This window comes from Thamnophis sirtalis, unplaced genomic scaffold (assembly GCF_051295495.1).
Source record: "Thamnophis sirtalis isolate CommonGarterSnake01/CBP01778 unplaced genomic scaffold, rThaSir2_p1.2 scaffold_6, whole genome shotgun sequence".
NCBI classification, from domain to species: Eukaryota; Metazoa; Chordata; class Lepidosauria; order Squamata; family Natricidae; genus Thamnophis; species Thamnophis sirtalis.
The window spans coordinates 38,035,886-38,055,081 of NW_028261386.1; the positions used below are offsets into that span (position 1 = coordinate 38,035,886).

General features: G+C 34.2%; 1 protein-coding gene across 3 annotated transcripts in view; it reads left to right on the plus strand.

The window, feature by feature from the left end:
• The window catches only part of ZC3H6 (zinc finger CCCH-type containing 6), a 28,618-nt gene that overhangs the window by 3,164 nt on the left and 6,258 nt on the right, over positions 1-19,196 (plus strand). For 2 of the 3 annotated variants that reach the window (XM_087717631.1, XM_014052350.2), the window contains exons 2-8: positions 4,410-4,593; positions 5,028-5,150; positions 8,265-8,496; positions 14,312-14,424; positions 15,333-15,449; positions 15,973-16,084; positions 17,032-17,141. In XM_087717631.1, coding sequence (XP_087573757.1) covers positions 4,410-4,593; positions 5,028-5,150; positions 8,265-8,496; positions 14,312-14,424; positions 15,333-15,449; positions 15,973-16,084; positions 17,032-17,141 — 991 coding nt within the window. Of the gene's footprint in view, positions 1-4,409; positions 4,594-5,027; positions 5,151-8,264; positions 8,497-9,713; positions 9,825-14,311; positions 14,425-15,332; positions 15,450-15,972; positions 16,085-17,031; positions 17,142-19,196 lie in introns of those variants that run through there. The other variant, XM_087717632.1, reaches the window with a different exon arrangement.

Below are 19,196 nucleotides of genomic sequence, written 5' to 3' on the forward strand. Positions count from 1 at the left end.
TTATCACATTGTAGTTTATTAGTTTAAAAAACTGATGTAGTTTCAAATGTAAAACTATTTATAATATAGTTTTATAGAGGTCAATTGAAATAATGGAAAGCAAATATATTTTTGCATCTTCATTGTTTACTTTCTATCACGTTTATTATTTTAAAAATCTTTATTGATAGGATCAAGTTAAAAATAGGTTTTGGAGATTTGTCTTCAAAACAATATTTTTCTCTTAAAGTAACAGTATAAGATATATTCTTGTTACACTGTTACTCTGCTTTTGTAATATGATATATAGATACACACACACACACACACACAAACACACACCAATGTGGCAAAAGTATACTTTGTAATTTAAATACTATATATAAAGTTCTTGTATGTCTAAACTATAGATTAAAATTACATCAGTTAAGTTCCTATGGCAGGCATATTGTTAAGTAACTATTATAATATTAAAGGCATAATTACAGTATGTTACGTTTTGAAAAGATCATCTTGTTTCACTTCACTTTGGAAGCTGGATATATTGAACACATCTGAATATTTATAAATTAAGAATCTTATATAACTGTAACCCGAAAATGATTTCGTTTATACCTTAGGGAGCTTATTGCATGCCTGAGCTAAGTCACTTTTCTGAACACATCCTGTTTCTTTGCCAGCTGTGCCAATGTTTCCATTAGCTGTGTTTATTTATTTCCCTTTGTTCTAAGTTTCCCTAGCTCTGTGCATTTTAAATTGGCCTTCTTCAACTTGATACTGTCCAAAAATATTTGATTACAATTCCCAGAAGTTGATATGGAATTCTGGGAATTACAGTTCAACATATCTAGGCAATGCCAATTTGGAGAAGGCCAATTTAAGTGAGCATGAAAAGTAAGGGAATTAAACTTCAGTGTATTATTATGACCTAGAACACTTTGTTCTTCAAAAGTAGCTTTAACTCTGTACCCCTTACTAATTGTGAAAATAAAGAATATTGTAAGAACAGGATATCTTTGTCAGAATATCATACTAGCTTTTGCTACAGGTCTAGGCATCATTTACTAATGTGTGAGATATAGCAATAGCACTTAAACTTATATACTGCTTCACAGTGCTTTACAGCCCTTTCTAAGTGGTTTACAGAGTCAGCATATTACCCCAATAATCTGGGTTCCCATTCTTTTGACCCACGAAATAAGTGCTTGGCCTTCATTTCGGGGAGGTCTTATTATTTTTGAGGTGCGGGAGGCGATGAGTATGGTCACCTCATGGCTGCTGCTGTGTTGCAATATTTTCGGGAGGGTTATTTTAGAGCATGTGCTCAAAAGCCCAATTATTATCTGGGAAGGTCTTATTTTCAGGGAAACGGTAAATAGACTTGGTTTTGGAGTACAATATTTCAAACTGCAAGGCATAATTATATTCTGAATTATCAGTTTGGTGTCTATGATAACAGTATACCTGCTAACCCATTTATAATGATTGCCAAATTCCCTAACCCAAGGAATTTTCTAAAATAACTTGTAATGATAAAAATGGTGGCAAACATGATAAAATACCATCTGCAAACTTATCTTGTATTTCTGGAACTTTCCCAGGATCCAACATAGACCCCAAAGGGCATTCTCAAAAAACAAAACAATAGTGGCTGCTGTTGCTGTTTTATCTACTTTAGAATCTATTCTGAATTGTTTTATGTATTTTTAATTGAAGAACTTTTTAACAAGATAAAAACAATTCAAATAATAGAAAAATCTAAGAAACAAAGACTAGTGGATAAGAAAATAGAGGAAATAGAAAAAAAAAGAAAGAATCTATTATAAATAAGCAACTTCCAATCTTTTTGTTAGCAATTATAAATTCATTTGTATTTTACTCTCTTTTTCCAAATTTACATCATGTAAATTTCTGCAAGCTTTCTTTTCTAATAGCCAGACTCATAAATCACAAGGTCATTTTTCTTTTATCTTTTTTTTTTCAGCAAAAAGGCCATAAGGGTTTCTAGACACCATTTTTGCTAGTTCTATCGTCTTTCCCAATCTTTTCTCCGTTGTGGGTATTTCAGATTCTTTCCATTTTTGTGCATATAAAAAAATATTACAGCAAGAATCATACATAAAAATAATCTTCTATGGTTCTTTTTTTATTAACTGTCCATTAACCTTGGCAAACAAATTTCTAATTTCAGTTGAATGTTGATTATTAAAATTATTTGTTTGCTTATATGTACTTGAACCCCAAAATGTCTGATTTTTTTTACAAGTCCATAGGCATGATAAAATTACTCCTCATTTTGTCCACATTTCCAACACAAATTTGAAATACTTTTATATATTCTAGACAATTTTTCTAGAGTCATATATCAGTGATATATCATTTTATTTAAAAAAATCTCTTTTAAGGTATAACAATGTAAATTTTAATCCCATAAACCACATTTTCCCACTGTTCCATCAGTATATTGTGTCCAAAGTTCTTACACCAATTTTACAATCTTCCACTTGTTGTTCTGCTTCAAATTTCAATGAACATTTATATATTTATTCAGTTACATGTTTATCATTTGTACATAGTTGAATTTTTGTTCTGCTATGTGCCAAATGTCCTATTATCTGCTTTAAATCTTTTATAAAAAAATGAAAACTAAATTCTTCAGCAGCCAATTGCTCTCTTGATTTTATCTTATGTATTCTGTGTTTGCATTCTATCAACTCTCAGTATTTAACCAGTTTTCTTTATGTATTCTTTCTTTCCTGTATGTTTCCTATGCTGAGGTAAAGGCATTTTCAGACACAGTCAGGGTTTATATTTGTTCCATATTTTCAGCATAGCACTTCTGATATGAATCTTAAAATCTGCATTAGCCTGTACTTTAGGTTGTACCATAGAAAACTGCCAAAAATGTTCCCCTAATACAATTTTAAAAGCATAAATTATAAACAGCCATGAATAAATTTTCAAGTTAATACCAACAATTTATTTTGTTTGAATCAGTTTGGTATACAGCTAAGGTGCTTGGTAGAAACCAGAAGATAGTCTTTTTAGTCTTCTCTTAAACATGAAAGCCAATTGATTGAATTTGGATCAGTCAAGCTCTTAGTCCATCTCACAAGATTATTCTGTGGAAAATCTGAAGTGGAGCATTAGTGTATATGCTGTCTTGAGTTCAGCAAAAGTAAAATAAATAAAATAATACATAACTATAATGTATGTAAAGTAACCTTCAAACAAAGGAAACAAACATAGCAACATTAAAAATACTATTTGGCTTATTTAATTGGGTAAACTAATATGTTTACTAATATAATATTTCATAATTTTATGTATTTATACATATATTGTAATTATATATTATAAAATAAATGGATAATTCATTTAGTCCATTATTTTTAGCAATATTATTTTTATCTGGTATACAATTGTAACTTCAGTACAAAGTGTATTTTTGCCCCACAACAGCAATTTTTGATGTAGGGCTTAGAGACCAGAATAGAAACCAGTCTCCACACATATAGTATCACAGCTTATTTCATTGTACTTTACTGTCTCAAAAAAATATTTCTTTCAAATTTTAAATCAGAATGTCTTAATCTTCTAGCAGATATTGTAGTGATTGTGCCACTGAGAAAGATCTAAATAATTTGTAATGTTGGATTTTAGTCTATATGTTTTGCTACTTTCTGCTTCTATAAGTAGTCCTCAACTTATGACCAGTTGCTTACAAACAAAAAATTACGATTCACCCAGACCAATGCTTAACAGCCTATAAAGCACTTCTGGCCATCACAAAATGTCATCCCACGTACAAACATATATCCTTGTTGTCACATAACTGCATGTCAGGCATTTAACAACCAGCCTGCCTTTAACATCAGTTGGGGCAGCCCATGGTAACATGACTGTAATTTTTGTCATTTTTTGCCAGTTTCCTGAAAAAACTACTCATTTGGAAGAATGGATTTGCATTTATGACTGTGGTATTCATTAAATGACCATAGTGATTTGCTTAATAGCTGCCATTGAAACAAATCAGGTCTAGTCACATTGCTGTCTTTACTTATGACTGTAAAAACATATAACCAGAAGTCTGGTCCCTATTGTGATTGTAAGTTGAGGATTACCTGTATTAATATATTTGTATATTGGTAATTAGGAATTATATAGTTCTGAAGTATTTTGAGAATTAGTTATATTTATTAAGATAATACTAAGAAAATTGAAATTGCATGGTCTGATATAAGAAATACAATAAACATGAAATATTTAGAAATATGAAATATAAATAAATATATTGCTAATTTAGGGTGAACATATTTAAATGCATGTCACTATTTTGACTAGTAGATACATGGAAGTAAAACAATTTTGCATTGTTTCCTGCAATCTTCCAAATTCTTATTTTATCTAATTTTATCTTTCTTAAGCAGAGAGGATGGTGAACTTGAAGATGGTGAAATAGATGATGCTGGACTTGAGGAAGATAAGGAAGAAAAGGGCACAAAAGTTGAAGATAAACCTAAGAATGAAAAATCTCATAGGAAATCACGAAAGAAGCGCAAAAAGGAAAAAGAGAAGAAAAAATCAAAAAGGAGAAGGCGAGATAAACATAAGGTATGAAGTGCTCTTTAGCATGCTATGCAGTTTATTTCTAACTAATAATTATTTCCCATTTAAACAAAATGTAAAACTATACTGGAATACTTCTGCTTTAATTAGGTCACTGAATATTAACTCCTTAAAACAGTCCACTGAACCTTAATCACATGCTGATTCTAACATTCTTACCCCCATGTGAACTGAAATGTGTACTGGCAAGGCTCATTAAGTTTCCAATACTTCATAAGACTATATTCACAACCTTAATTGGTGATAAACTGATCTTTGTGCCAATTTGTCTTGTATAACCCTAGCTTGCACTTGTAGTAATTTCAATCATACAGATAGATATGTGTGAAATCTCTCTCTCTCTCTCTCTCACTCACACACACACACAAATACACACACAATACTACAGCAATCATTGTATAAATGTTATTCCTTTTCAGCATAATTCACCTTCTAGTGATGATAGTTCTGACTATAGCATTGACTCTGATGTTGAACGTACAGAAAGATCTCATAAGAAAGGAGCTGGTTTCTATAGAGATTATGAGTCTTCATTCCTTCAGGTACAGCTTTTAAAAAAACTTCATTTTGTTTGTTTTTCCATGCTGTTTAAATAGTTGCTTGATTATTTTTCTCAAAAGATGTGAACTATTTTTTAAATTAATTATATTGGATTAGTTTAGACATATAAGTGCACTGTATTATTTTCAAAAATATGTAAATATAGTTTATTTATTCCCTAAACAAATAATTCTTATTCCATGTTTGCTACTCTTCACAATGTGGAGGTAAGGGATAAGTACCGTATTTCCCCAAAAATAAGACAGGGTCTTATTTTCTTTTGACACCCCCCCAAATAATCACTTGGCCTTATTTTCGGGGAGGTCTTATTATTTTTGAGGTGCAGGTGGCAGCGAGTGTGGTTACCTCACGGCTGCTAATGTGTTGCAGTATTTTCGGGGAGGGCTTATTTTCGGGGGAGGGCTTATTTTAGGGCATGTGCTCAGAAGCACAATTGGGCTTATTATCCAGAGGGGTCTTATTTTGGGGGAAACAGGGTACTGTAAATATAACACTGCTAGTCGTTGACTTACAACCACAATTGGGACCGAAATTATTGTCAATAGTCATTGCCATCATAAATTAAGTCAGATCCAAATTTATGATAATTTTACAGCAGTCTTTAAATAAATCACTGCAGTTGTTAAGCAAATCATATGGTCATTAACCAAATCCAACTTCCCCAGTGGGGTGTGTTTTCCTTTTTTTTTGGTCAGAAATTAGTAAAACAGGTCAAAATTGCGATCACATGATCACAGGACACTGCAACTGGAAATAAATATGAGCCAGTTGCCAAACTCTCAAATTGCAATCATGTGACCGCAGGAATGCAACTGTCATAAGTGTAAGTACGAGTCATAAGTCACTTTTTCCAAGGCTGTCATAACCTTAAACTATTGTTAAATGAACGGTTGTAAGTCAAGGGCTACCTGTATAAAGGACTATAAAAGGATGTCGCCTTTTTGGAGTGACTAAAATTTCCAAGCCTTTTTCAGGTGAGTAAAATCTCCGGTCAAAATGAAACAATTTTTATTTCTGCCCTTTTCCCAGTTTGTATAAAAACCTTCATTTAATTCATGTGTTTTGAAAGAAAATGGATATTATTTTAGATTTCTGATAATCTGATATCTCTACCATATTATTTTTTGTAATAGCGTATAGTGAAGCTGCAGATACATGTTGATTAAATAAGTTTCCATGAATTCTGTACAGCTGCGTGTTACACCATGTATGATATTGACAGTATGAGATAAAAGACAAGCAAATCCAATAAATATCTCTTACGGAAACAGACATTTCAAAGCTTCTTATGTTCCTCAGTTTATAAGAAAGTCTCACAGTTTGACTATTGTAATACACTCTACATGAGCTATACTTGAAGAGTATTTGGAAGCTACAGCTGCTGCAGAGTGCAATGGTGCAGGCAGTTCTTGGGGCCGAAGAATGGCCCATAGAACACCACTGCTGCCAGTTTGCTTCCAAGTGCAATTCAAGGTGTTGGTAATCACCTTTACAGACCTTCAATAGCAATAGCAATAGCAGTTAGACTTATATACCGCTTCATAGGGCTTTCAGCCCTCTCTAAGCGGTTTACAGAGTCAGCATATTGCCCCCACAGTCTGGGTCCTCATTTTACCCACCTCGGAAGGATGGAAGGCTGAGTCAACCTTGAGCCGGTGAGATTTGAACCGCCAAACTGCAGCTTAGCAGTCAGCTGAAGTGGCTGCAGTACTGCACTCTAACCACTGAGCCACCTCGGCTCCTTCATGTTATGGGTCCAGGGTATTTGGGGCGCCACTTCATTCAACTGAGATTGGCCTGCCTCACCCATGCCAGCAGAGGAGGCATGCTGCAGACCCTGTCAGGCCCCTTATTCCAGCGGGCAAAGTTCAGAAGGAGGACCTTTTCTGCCATTGCATTTGCCCTCTGGAACATTTCCCCCCTCTCCCCCTGGTGTCAGATCAGCCCCAATCCTACTGCTCTTGTGCCAGCTAGCTTGGGGGCCCAAATGGGGGAACATCCAAAATGGATAGTGGAGAAGGTTGATCAACTAACAACAGTATTATAAATGTTTCACTTCAGAAAAAATAATTTAAATCAAATCATTTCTACTTAACATTTTCAGCAATCACACAAACCTAATATGATTGGAATTAATGTCAACATTTTAAAAATAAATAAAAAGGGAATCCAGAAGGGAAATTTTCCAGGCAGTTTAATATAATACTGATCTTTTTCTTCTTTCTGGAGTTCATCAAATTGGCTATTGTCCTGTATAAACAGGAAATGAACATTGGACAAACAAAAGATATGAAAGTACAGTGCCTCTAGAATAAGAAGGTACAGGTTTTGTATGTATATCTTTATCTCCCACCAGAATGAGTGAAAAGAGGATGTAAGGGAAAACTGCTTGTACCAGAGGTGTTTGTATCCATGCAGGTTTAATTTTATTGCAACAAAAATGATGCAATCAAATGAATATTCAATAATGTCATGTTACTTTGACCTCAAACAGAATATTGATTCAAATCTATTAAAATCTGTGTTTCAGAGGAGCTCTTAACTACTTTTAAAACTTTCTTATCTATCTTAATAGCTTACATATACAGTATATAGTTAGCTTCCCATGGAGAAAGAATCTGCGCTTTGCTTGAAAATATATTGTCTTCTATAACCCACATTACATGAATTATATATACAATGTGGAGGAAACCATTGATTTTGAAAAAGACATGGAATAATCCAATTATTTCATTTTAGAATCTTTCAACACTACTATATACTCATAATTAAATGAGCAGACATCTTACCCCAGTAACTGTCAATTTGTCTGGGGGTAATCACTAGAAACAGTTCCCCCCCCTTTTTTGAAAATTTGTAAGAATAATATGCCGATAGTATATTTTTTTAAATTACAGTAAAGAAAACTTTAGAAGAGTAAATGCTACTATATATATATATATATATATATATATATATATATATATATATATATATATATATATATATATATGTAACTCATGTAGAATCTTGATATCTTGTTACATTAATATACTAGAGATTTATTCTTAATTAGTATTCTCATATGCTTCTAATTATCTTTATGTTTTATCCAGCAAGGGCATATTTCAGGAAAATATAACCCTTCACAGAAGATACAGCATAATAAAAAATCAAAAAGCAAAGATTATGATAATTACAGTGATGATTTTGGCTACAATGAAGATGAAAAAGATGATTTTGCTGACCAGTTAAAGCAATATAGACAAGCTAAAGAAACTAATGAGTTAGAAGTTCCGATTTCAAAAGAACCAGGGAAAAAGCAAGGGATGAAAGGGATTCACAAAGGTAAGGCAGTAATCAAAGAACAATTAAATCTGGGTTTGTACCTATCTATGCAGAATGGAATACAGAGTCACATTTATTATTACAGAACTTCACTATTAATCCATTAGTGGCAATAAAAATGGTCAATAATCATCTCACCATTAATCATACCACCATTATATTTCCAGTGAGTTTAATTATATTTTTATAGGTTCATTAGCCTTATGGCTTTTGTCTTCCAATCTAAACTGCTTTCCTATGTCCAGAAAGGTTCATTCAGATATAAATCATCAGAAATTTTAACATAAGAGAACATAGACAACATAGTTATATTATTCCAGTAGGACAATTACATATGAATAAAAAAGGAATTATATGTATAATGTTTTTACCTGAACGTAATTTTTGTAAGTAAGCATGTTACTTGAGAATGGCTAGCATTATTATTGACGATACATATCCTTTTATGCCTTTCAATGAGAGATGTATGCTTTTTCTCAGAACTCTGCTTAATTGAAGATCAGGTGAAAAGCAGAGAATTCCTTTATCTTTATTATTGCTGAAAAGTCCCTTTCCCATACAGTTATTGAATTCTGTCATGCGTTTAGACATTCTACAGAAATGTATTTGCCCTGTAAATTAAACATGGATCATGGATCTGAAAAGCCTAAAACTTTGGGGAGTAAATGAATTGATTTTGTAACTTCAATCGTATGTCTAATCGTTAAATAGTCTTGTGCAAAAAGATTCCAAACTGCTCCTCAGCTAATACTCTGAAGAAGCACATTAAAAGCACAATTAAGTTTTCCTGCTTCAAAAACAGTTTGAATACTTACTTTACTGTTTATCCAAATTTAAGTTGCCAGAACATTAAAATTGGGAATGGAAAATTTTCAGAAAGCACTTTTTTTCCTAGATGGTAGTTGATTGCATTTAATTATATAGCTGGTAATCAAAACAGCTTCAAGGCTTAGTGATAACATTAATTTGTTTATTTAGAGCATATTTATCCTGTAGGGTCCCATGTAGCTTGCAATAAAAATACATAAAAAATCACAAACCAGAATTACCAAAATAGCAATAAAATATTTAAATATTAAATAAAGCAAGATTATACATGAGCGAGATTGTATGTCCCTTTGTTTATATCTTATATTTTGATAAGTTAAATAAATTTATTTAAAAATGAAGCCTAGATAAATTTATCAAAAAGATGTTCTTATTCCAGTCATACAGATTGTGGAGTTTTGAGATGTACAAAGAATACTCTGAAAATTATTTCAACATGTAGGATTCATACAGAAGCAATCCATTAATATTCTGCCCATAAATCTTTCAAATATTTAAAGGTCAGTAATGCCAGCACTTTTGATTAAATTCAGAAACAAATTATAAGCCCATGTACCTATTTTAGCAAGAGAGTTTTACACTCCATTTATGCAGTATTTGATAGTAAATGAACGGCAGCCTCCTAGCCCATTTCAAAATAATGTCAGAGGCAGCTTTATATGAAGCACATTGCAATAGGCCAGAAGTAATGTAATCAAAGTATGCATTATTTTGGAAATAAGCTTAACATGGCCACATAGCAGGAGATCTATCTATATAATTGATATAGCCATGCACTTAATGGATAGGTCTCTGGATGGCATACAGTTGAAACAAAACAATTACTGTATTTTTCAGAGTATAAGATGCAACTTTTTTCCTCAAAAAAGAGGCTGAAAATCTGGGTGTGTCTTATACATCGAATACAGCATTTTTTGGCTCCCAAAGCCCCGCCCCTTCACAAAAATGGCCACGCATATCCTTACGAAGGCTTTCAGAGAGCTCCTAGGGGCTGGGGAGGGCAAAAATGAGCAAAAAATGGGCCATTTCCCCAGCCCCCAGCAGCACTCTATAAGCCTCCATAAGGCTATGCATGCAATTTTTTTGACAAAAACGGGCCCATTTTTGTGAAAAATGGGCCGTTTTTTGCTCATTTTTGCCCTCCCACCTCTTCAGGAGCACACTGCAAGCCCCCCCCCCAACTATTCATGCCTTTTATTTGAAAAAAAAGGGGGGCATTTTTGGGAGGTTTGCAGAGTGCAGAAAGTTTTTTTTTTCCTTTCGGAAAGCTCTTTAGTTAGAGTGATTGATGAGAATTAGATTGATCAAGTGCTGTGCCACCAGAAACAAGTCTTAGGTGCTGCAGGTTGATTTCCTTCTCCAGTACATGGATAAATACACCTGGAAACATCTCCCTACCTACCTATCTACTCTCTCTCTCCCTCCCTCCCTACTGTATTTCTCTCTCTCTATCCCTCTATCTACCTACCTACTCTCTCTCACTCCCTACCTACCTACTATATTTCTCTCTCTCTCCTTCTCTATCCTTCTATCTACCTACCTACTTTTTTAAAAAATTTGCCTCTTCAAAACCTTGGTGCGTCTTATACTCTGAAAAATACGGTAAAAACACAGCTTTATAAACTTTTAAAATTAAAAATATGAATATATTCACTGCAGAGTGAATGGGAGAGTGCATTCAAGGTCCATATAGTTATAATATACTTCTATTTACATTGGATCTCCAAACTTGCTGACAAAACCATGTTTTAAGAGATTTCCGGAAAGTCAGTAGGTCTAGACCAGGGGTGTCAAACTTGTGGCCTGGGGCCCCGATGCATCACATGCTGGCCCCGTCTGGTTTAGCTAAGGAGGAAAAGTACGTCAATAGCAATAGCAATAGCAGTAGACTTATATACCGCTTCATAGGCCTTTCAGGCCTCTCTAAGCGGTTTACAGAGAGTCAGCATATTGCCCCCAACAATCTGGGTCCTCATTTTACCCACCTCGGAAGGATGGAAGGCTGAGTCAACCCTGAGCCGGTGAGATTTGAACCGCTGACCTGCTGATCTAGCAGTAGCCTGCAGTGCTGCATTTAACCACTGCACCACCTTGTCAGTACATCATGTGACGCTACCGTGACAACACAAGTTTGACACCGCTGGTCTAGGCAATCTCATCAAAGAGCAGCTGTTATAGCAGAGAAGGCTCACTTTTTGGATCCATGTCAGATGGAATTCCTTAGCAGATGTGATCTTGCTCTTCCTGCCAGACTTGACTGGATAGGTAGATGTAACCAGGACAGGTTGTCCCACAGATAATCCAGCCCCATACCACATAGGACCTCAAAGGTTAAAAAATAGCATTTTGAGTTGAATTTAGAAGCAATCTAGCAATCACGAAATAGAGATGTAAGATACTCAAGTTCTAGCAGCACACATTTGATCTCACTACTATATTTTGCAGAAGTTGAAGCTTGCAGATACTTCCCAACTGTAACCCGACTTAGAGCTCATTTCAGTAATTCAGGAGGAGACCAGGGTATGAGTAATTGAGAGTAGAACCTCCCAATTCAGGAAAAGGCACAATTGGTGCACAACACAGAGTTGTGCAAAGGCTTTCCTAGCTACAGCTGCTACCAAGCAGGAGTCATGAGTTCAGGAGAACCCCCAGATTGTACACAAGGTCTGTTTGGCACCATGTAATCCCATCCAACACCAAAATGGTACTTTCTCAGATTCAGGAGACTTTGAAACCTCAAGCCACTCAGCCACTCAGATAAAGATGTATAACTGGGTATCATCAGTATATTGTATTGATGATACCTCATCCCATGGCAATGGATATTCTTACACAGTAGTTTTATCTAGAACTAAACTGGAGTGGAGAGATTACTGAATATATGGAATCTTACATAGAAGGAGTCAAGGGTGGGATCTCTCACTCCCAAATAACAGCTGGGGAGGATGAAAGAGATCCAGCACAATACAGTGCCATCCACTTCCACCCTATGGAGCTGATCCAGAAGGATACTGTAGTCAGTGGTATCAGAGGCCACCAAGACGTCAAGTAGAGCCATATGTGGACTGTCCCCATCCTACTCCTACTAGAGGTCATCCAAAAGCATGACCAATGCTGTTTCAGTCCCTATACCTGAATCCTCACTGAAAGGAATCTATATAATAGATAGTATATATGAGGCATCCAGATCTGGGGACATAATATTTGTATGGAATAACTTTAAAAATACTTTTCCTATATACAAATTATATGTAATATTTTGCAAATAGGTTCTAAACTTGCCAAAATTAATTACATTGTTTTATAAACTAAATTTTGACAATTTTCTTAGTGGCTGCCTGGTCCACACACATGGCTTTTCAAAACAATACTTTGTACAGCTACCTTGACTCCAGTCATTCAAATGAAATGATGCTTCAGTATGGAAAAGTGATGTGCTCAGTCTTGATACCTCCAATTGAAATTTTGAGGCTCACCAATTTGCCTCATCAGAAATATTTAGAAGGCCAGTAAAATAGCTGCCTCAAATAACCTGGCCAGTTCCATTGGGATGTTTTTTTACAAAACCTGGATTTGCCAATGGGCCTGGGGACCCCAGAATGGGATGGAGCCCATCAAGTGGTTTATTTGATGGATTGATTGTTGTTGCCAGGAGGGAGGAGTATTTTTTATTGTTTTTATATTGGATTTGTATCTTTTTAAGCCACACAAAGCACAAAGTCATTGAGACTGATTTGGGGAGCTATATATATTTTCTTAAACAAATAAATGACAAGCAGGGTGATGTTTCACTTTGGAAAGCTATGTTGAAGGGGTGTTGCACTGAAGGCTTTATCAAAATAAAAACTGAGTATAATGCAAAATTTGTGTGTTACACAATTTTTTTTTAAATATATCAAAATCAGAAACAACAAATAACAATTTGTTACTAGATAATCTTAGAAAATTTTTAAAAATCCTTCACAGAATAACTTAAAGCTGGTGCATGTGGTGGTAGTTTCCAGACCTAATGCACTATATGTGGGGTTCCCTTTTGTCTACTCTGGACATTTTACAGGTAGTTCTCATCTTACAACAGTTCATTTAGTTCAAAGTTACAGTAGCACTGAAAAAAGTGACATGACAATTTTTCACACTTATGACAGTTGCAGCATCCCCATGGTCATATGATTTACATTTGGATGCTGGACAACTGACTCACATTTATGATAGTTGCCGTGTGATCGCCTTTTACAACCTGACAGGCAAAGTCAACCAGGAAACCAGATTCATTTAACCATGTTATTAATTCAACAACTGCAGTGATTCACTTAACAAATGTGGCGAGAAAAGTCATAAAATGGGGCAAAACTCACTTAACAAATATCTCACTTAGCAACATAAAATTGGGGCTTAATTGTGGTTGTAAATTGAGGATTATCTGTATTTGGTACAGAAATTAGAAGTCAGGTTGGTCTCAAGAACAACACAAAACGATTACGTTTTGGTTGCCAATTTGTTCCAGGCCAAAAAAGAAGAGCCTACTTAGATTACGCCAAGGCTACTTGAGAAAAAAAATTTTTTACAGGAAGCTCCACAGCTAGTTAATACTTAGAAATACTAGAAAATACTTGCTTGCCTACTGTTGCTGCAATGTATATGCTGGCATTTAGGGTCAAGCCTTTTATGTTACTGCTTTAGTTCTTTGAAATTCAGTCTCTTACATGATTGAAGGATACAACTTCCTTATTAATTTTCAAGAAGTCCTTAAGTCATCTTCTTGCACAGACTTAACAATTAAGTTAATGGTCAACTTTATCAATGGACATTATTTGTGTTAAATTTGCTTTACTATAAACTGCCAAGAAACTTTAAAAGTTGGCACTATATTAAGTTTAATGAATAATCACTAAATAGAAAAATATAAGTGGTATGTATTATAGTTTTTCTTCTGCACCATAATAAGTAATAAATCATTATATTCATCCAGAAATTTGTAATCTTTTAGGTGCTACACAAACAAGCAATAGTTATGGCATTGGCCGAGGGCGCAGCATGCAAAAGAAACTGAAACGTAAAGATCGTGGAAGAGGAAGAGGGGTAAATAAAGGATCTGAGGAAGTAAGTGGAAATGGTTTAGTGCATTAAAAATAGTGGCTTTATCAGCTTAATTCAAAACTGCAGTGTAAAATGCTGTGCATTGTAGAATGCTTTATTTTTCTTTTAATGGTCTTAGAACTAAGATAACTGTATTATGAAAGTAAAAGTAACATAACTAAGATAAATGTTAATAGTCAATGATAGCTGCATTTGCAAAATCAGACTAATACAAATATAATCCTGGTGAGCTTACTAGCAGGAAAATTTGGTTGGACAGCAGCCAGTGGTTGAATTGTCACTTTTATATCCCTGCTACTTAAGACAAAACAATTTAAAAAATCAGTTTTATTGGATTTTGATTTTCAAGATAGCTTTTTATTATTTGCTTGTTTATAAAGATGGAATCCTTCTCTATAGCTGTACCCAACATTGGTATCTTTTATGATAAGATATATGTTCATATATCTGTATCTATGTATGCATGGAAATTGGAACATCTTACCCCTCTGAGATGAGATCAACTACCAACTTTCTGACCTTTCCATAAGGATCTGAAGACATGGCTTCACCAGATGACTGTAGGGCTCCAATAGGGGAGCGTCACACTGGAGGTGGTTGATGAATTAAGAAGCAATCCTATCTCCCCTCTGCACATCCTTTTCCCTCCCTCCCCATCTTTTAACTATACTATTTTTCATTGTAATTTTCATTTTTATTGTTTTAGAAATATTTATCTTTTATGACTTCAATGCTTTTAATTCTATAAATGCCCTGAGTTGTCTGAAATGAGATGGGTTGCAAATAAATTTAATAAATAATAAATGATTAGTTTAACCATGAAATAGGTATTTTATCTTGTCTTTAACTGTTTTGTGTTTGAGTGAACCTTTGAGGAATAATCACATTAAAATGGAGCCTTTATTTAACAGGAAATGAAGCCAGTAAAGAAATGGCCAACTATGAGTCAGGCATTCATAAACCAGCATACTGTGGAACACAAGGGAAAACAAATTTGTAAATATTTCTTAGAAGCCCGATGTATTAAGGTGAATATATAATTGTACTTTTTCTCTCAAAAAAGTAAGCAGTTTATAGATTTTATTTTAGTTTGTTTAAAGTTTAATTATTTATTACATCATTTTACTCTGCTAAATCCATTCATTGTTATGGTAATCAAAACCCAATGTTCATAAAAATTATATCCAGCATTTACTAGATTTGAGGGAACTTTTCATGTATTCAGCATAAATGATACTAGAGAAAATTATTGCTTAGAATAATAAGATTGATGCATATGTTTTGTTTGGCCATACTTTCTAAAATTTTACATGAACTTTCATATTTAGTATTGAATATATATGTTCTACTACTTAGCAGTTCCATCAATATGTGAATACGGAGACTGTTGATAGAATGTAATCTGTTTTCTAGTTTTATAACCATCTATTTGCAATTCATTTTATCTTTTTAATGTAACATTAACGTTTAATTTTCTTTTGTGGAGTAAAATAAAACAGTATGAAATGTAAAAAGTCACAATTGAAACTTATAATCTCTTTTATGTTACAGGGAGACCAGTGTAAATTTGATCATGATGCAGAAATAGAAAAGAAAAAAGAAATCTGTAAATTTTACATTCAGGGTTATTGTTCCAAAGGAGAAAACTGCATTTACATGCATAATATCCTTTGACAAAAACATTTCAGTCGTATTATAATCAAAGCTGAAGTTATAGCACGTTAAATGTTCCATTTGTAATAGAGTAGTTCCTATGGACTAGAGGCTTTAAATGTTAGTAAGTAACGATTTTAGGAATGTATTCTTTTTTCCTCTCTTTTGAAAGAATAATTTATAACAATTTTTAGAAAGATACACCAGATTAAAGATACAACAAAGTAGAGAAATGATTAATAATGGAACATACATAAAAGCATTATGGAAAAACTTTTTAGCGATGCTTTCCCTCTTTCTCTTTTATTTATTTCTTTAACCACTGCTTAAATTTGCATAAACTTTGTTATGAACACAATAAACTTCAACTTACAGTTTATTGTAACATATGGTTAACAATAAATTCCTGAGGAATCATGAGAATTGTGACTACTTCCAAAGAGGTCCGTCATTAAGCAAAGCGCCCATGTGATTTCTTAATTGAACCACAAACCCTACTTTTCTTATAGCAGTTGTCAAGTGCGGTATGGGATGCCTTGGCTGGGAAGGAAGCCCTGGAAAGGCCTAGGCCTACTCTGCAACACCTCCCCAACTCACCCATAGCCTGCCCCAGGTCTCCAAGAGTGTCCCCCATCCACTGTATGCACTCTATGCTCTGATTCCTGTCACTGGATCCAACACAGTTGGGTCACCTCTCCTTACCTTCTTCATACCAGTTCACTTATCTTTTCCATAAATTACCTAGCAGAAGTGGCTGAGGTACCATCTGACCCTCCTATAAAGAGGTTGCATAGTAGTGTTCTGGAAGCAGTTGCCATTTTAGAAGCGGCCACAATTCTCATGATTCCTCAGGAGTTTATTTCAAGCATACGTTACAATAAACCTTTTTTAAGCAGGTAATACAAAATTATGGGAATTTCACTAGTATCTTAATTAGTTTCCTTAATATTTGATCACATGAATTTCCTTGCAAGTTCTATCATACAGGAGCAAAATGCTACCACGGTGACAAATGTAAGTTTTCTCATGATCCTCTAACTAAAGAGACAAAAGAACTGCTTGATAAGGTAAGTAATGCTATCTAAACCAAACTTTGTATTTCAAAATCAAACTTTGATCTAAAGCAAACTTTGTAATAGGAAATGCTTCCAGTTTTTCAAAAAAGCTAGATAAATTGATTAAGAATCAGTTGCACGTGAAATGCACCTGAACAACTAAAAAACAGAACTATTTTTGTTCTTCCTGTAAACTGTATGCTACAAAGCAAAAAATCAATTTATATATTTTAGTGGAAGAATTTTGGCCTAATCTTTTATTAATATATTTAAGGAACTACAACTACTCAGGAAATCTAATCTGTTTCCATGTGTTATCTCTATTTTTCTATTACACATCAGATACCTAATGAAGGAGAATAGATTATGACTTTCTTAAAAAATATAATATCCTTTAGTAACTATTTTTTGTCTTTTGTAACATGTACACATAAGCACATTAAAGCAATTTACAGTGTTGTATGTGAGTTTATGTATGCATGTGAAATAAAGGATTTGTTCCAAACAGATGTGAAATTGGAAGGGAACCAGGATATTTCCCTGTGCGAGAGGTAATCCTCTAACACAAACCAGAAAATGCTTCTGGTTCTTTATTTGTCTCTACTGACTGAAGAACAAAACATATTCATATTCAATTGAATTTGGCATAAGAAGGGGTAGTGTGTATTCAGCAGGTTATTCCTTTTCTTTACCTCCAGATTTGGTGGGGAGAGGGTATTTTGAATTTGTGATGTATGAATTCACTCTTTCCATGTAAAGAAGGATACATGTAATTGTTGAATTCTAATCAATTAGGAAACTTATTGAGAAATTGTTTTCTTATAAAATACCCTATTCCTCCACAGTTAAAACAGAACAGAATGACAGAGTTGGAAGGGACCCTGGGTGACTTCTAGTACAACCCCCTGCACAAGCAGGAGACCCTATACCATTTCAGACAATGGGTTGTTCAATCTCTTTTAAAAGTCTCCAGTGTTGGAGCATTCACAACTCCTGGAGGCAACTCCTTCCACTGATTAATTGTTCTAACTATCAGGAAATTTTTCCTTACTTCTAGTTTGGTTCTCTTCTTCATTAGTCTCTATCCATTGCTTTTTGTCCTGCCTTCAGGTGCTTTGGAGAATAGATTGACCCCTTGTAGCAGCCTTCAAATATTGGAACACTGCTGTCATGTCACCCCAGTCCTTCTTTTCATTAAACTAGACATGCCCAATTCCTGCAACAGTTCTTCATATGTTTGAGCCTCCAGCCCCCTAATCGTCTTTGTTACTTTTCTCTGCACTTTTTCTAGATTCTTATCATCTTTTCTATATCATGGTGACCAAAACTGGATACAATATTCCAAGTGTGGTCTTACCACATCATTATAAAGTGGTATTATATAAAGTTTTGGAACATTCCCTTAATGCTAAGAATTTGAATGGTGGTCTGTAAAATCAAGTTTGAGAAATGAATGGAAAGTTTTCAAAAAGCTATGTATTCATTTCTTTCCCCCTTGCCCAATAATTTTGACATGAAAAGGTACAGGTCAGACAGTAGCTAAAAATAATTTTATTGAAAATATTCCACATATAAATTATCTTTAAATGCCACTACTCAGCTTCTACTATGTTATACCTTACTCTTTTAGAAAAATCATGGAGCAGGAGAAACTGGGCAGCATGGAAATGACCTTTAAAATGAATCTATGTATTGTCTGTTTAGTGCCAGTTTTGTCCTGTAGCTTCTGTTTTGGGACATGTTGGTGGGGAAAGCTGATTAGCAGTTGTTTCAGGGTGCTCCCTCTGTAAGATCTAGCTTCAAGGCAGCTGGATGATAGACAGAGGTGGAATTTGTCCCTTGCCATATATACTTTAATTAATGGGCCCAGTACTATTCTGTGGTCCAGTTTATGCCTGATTTTTTATTAAACGTTCATAGACAGAAATTTTGAAGAATTATTCCAAATTAATTAGTACTGATGTTTTAATGTTGTCATAGTTTTGAAGTATTCTCATTTAATCTGAGCTATATAGAGCAGGTATCAGAGATCTCAATAAGTGCTTTTGCCATTAATATCTAGAATAG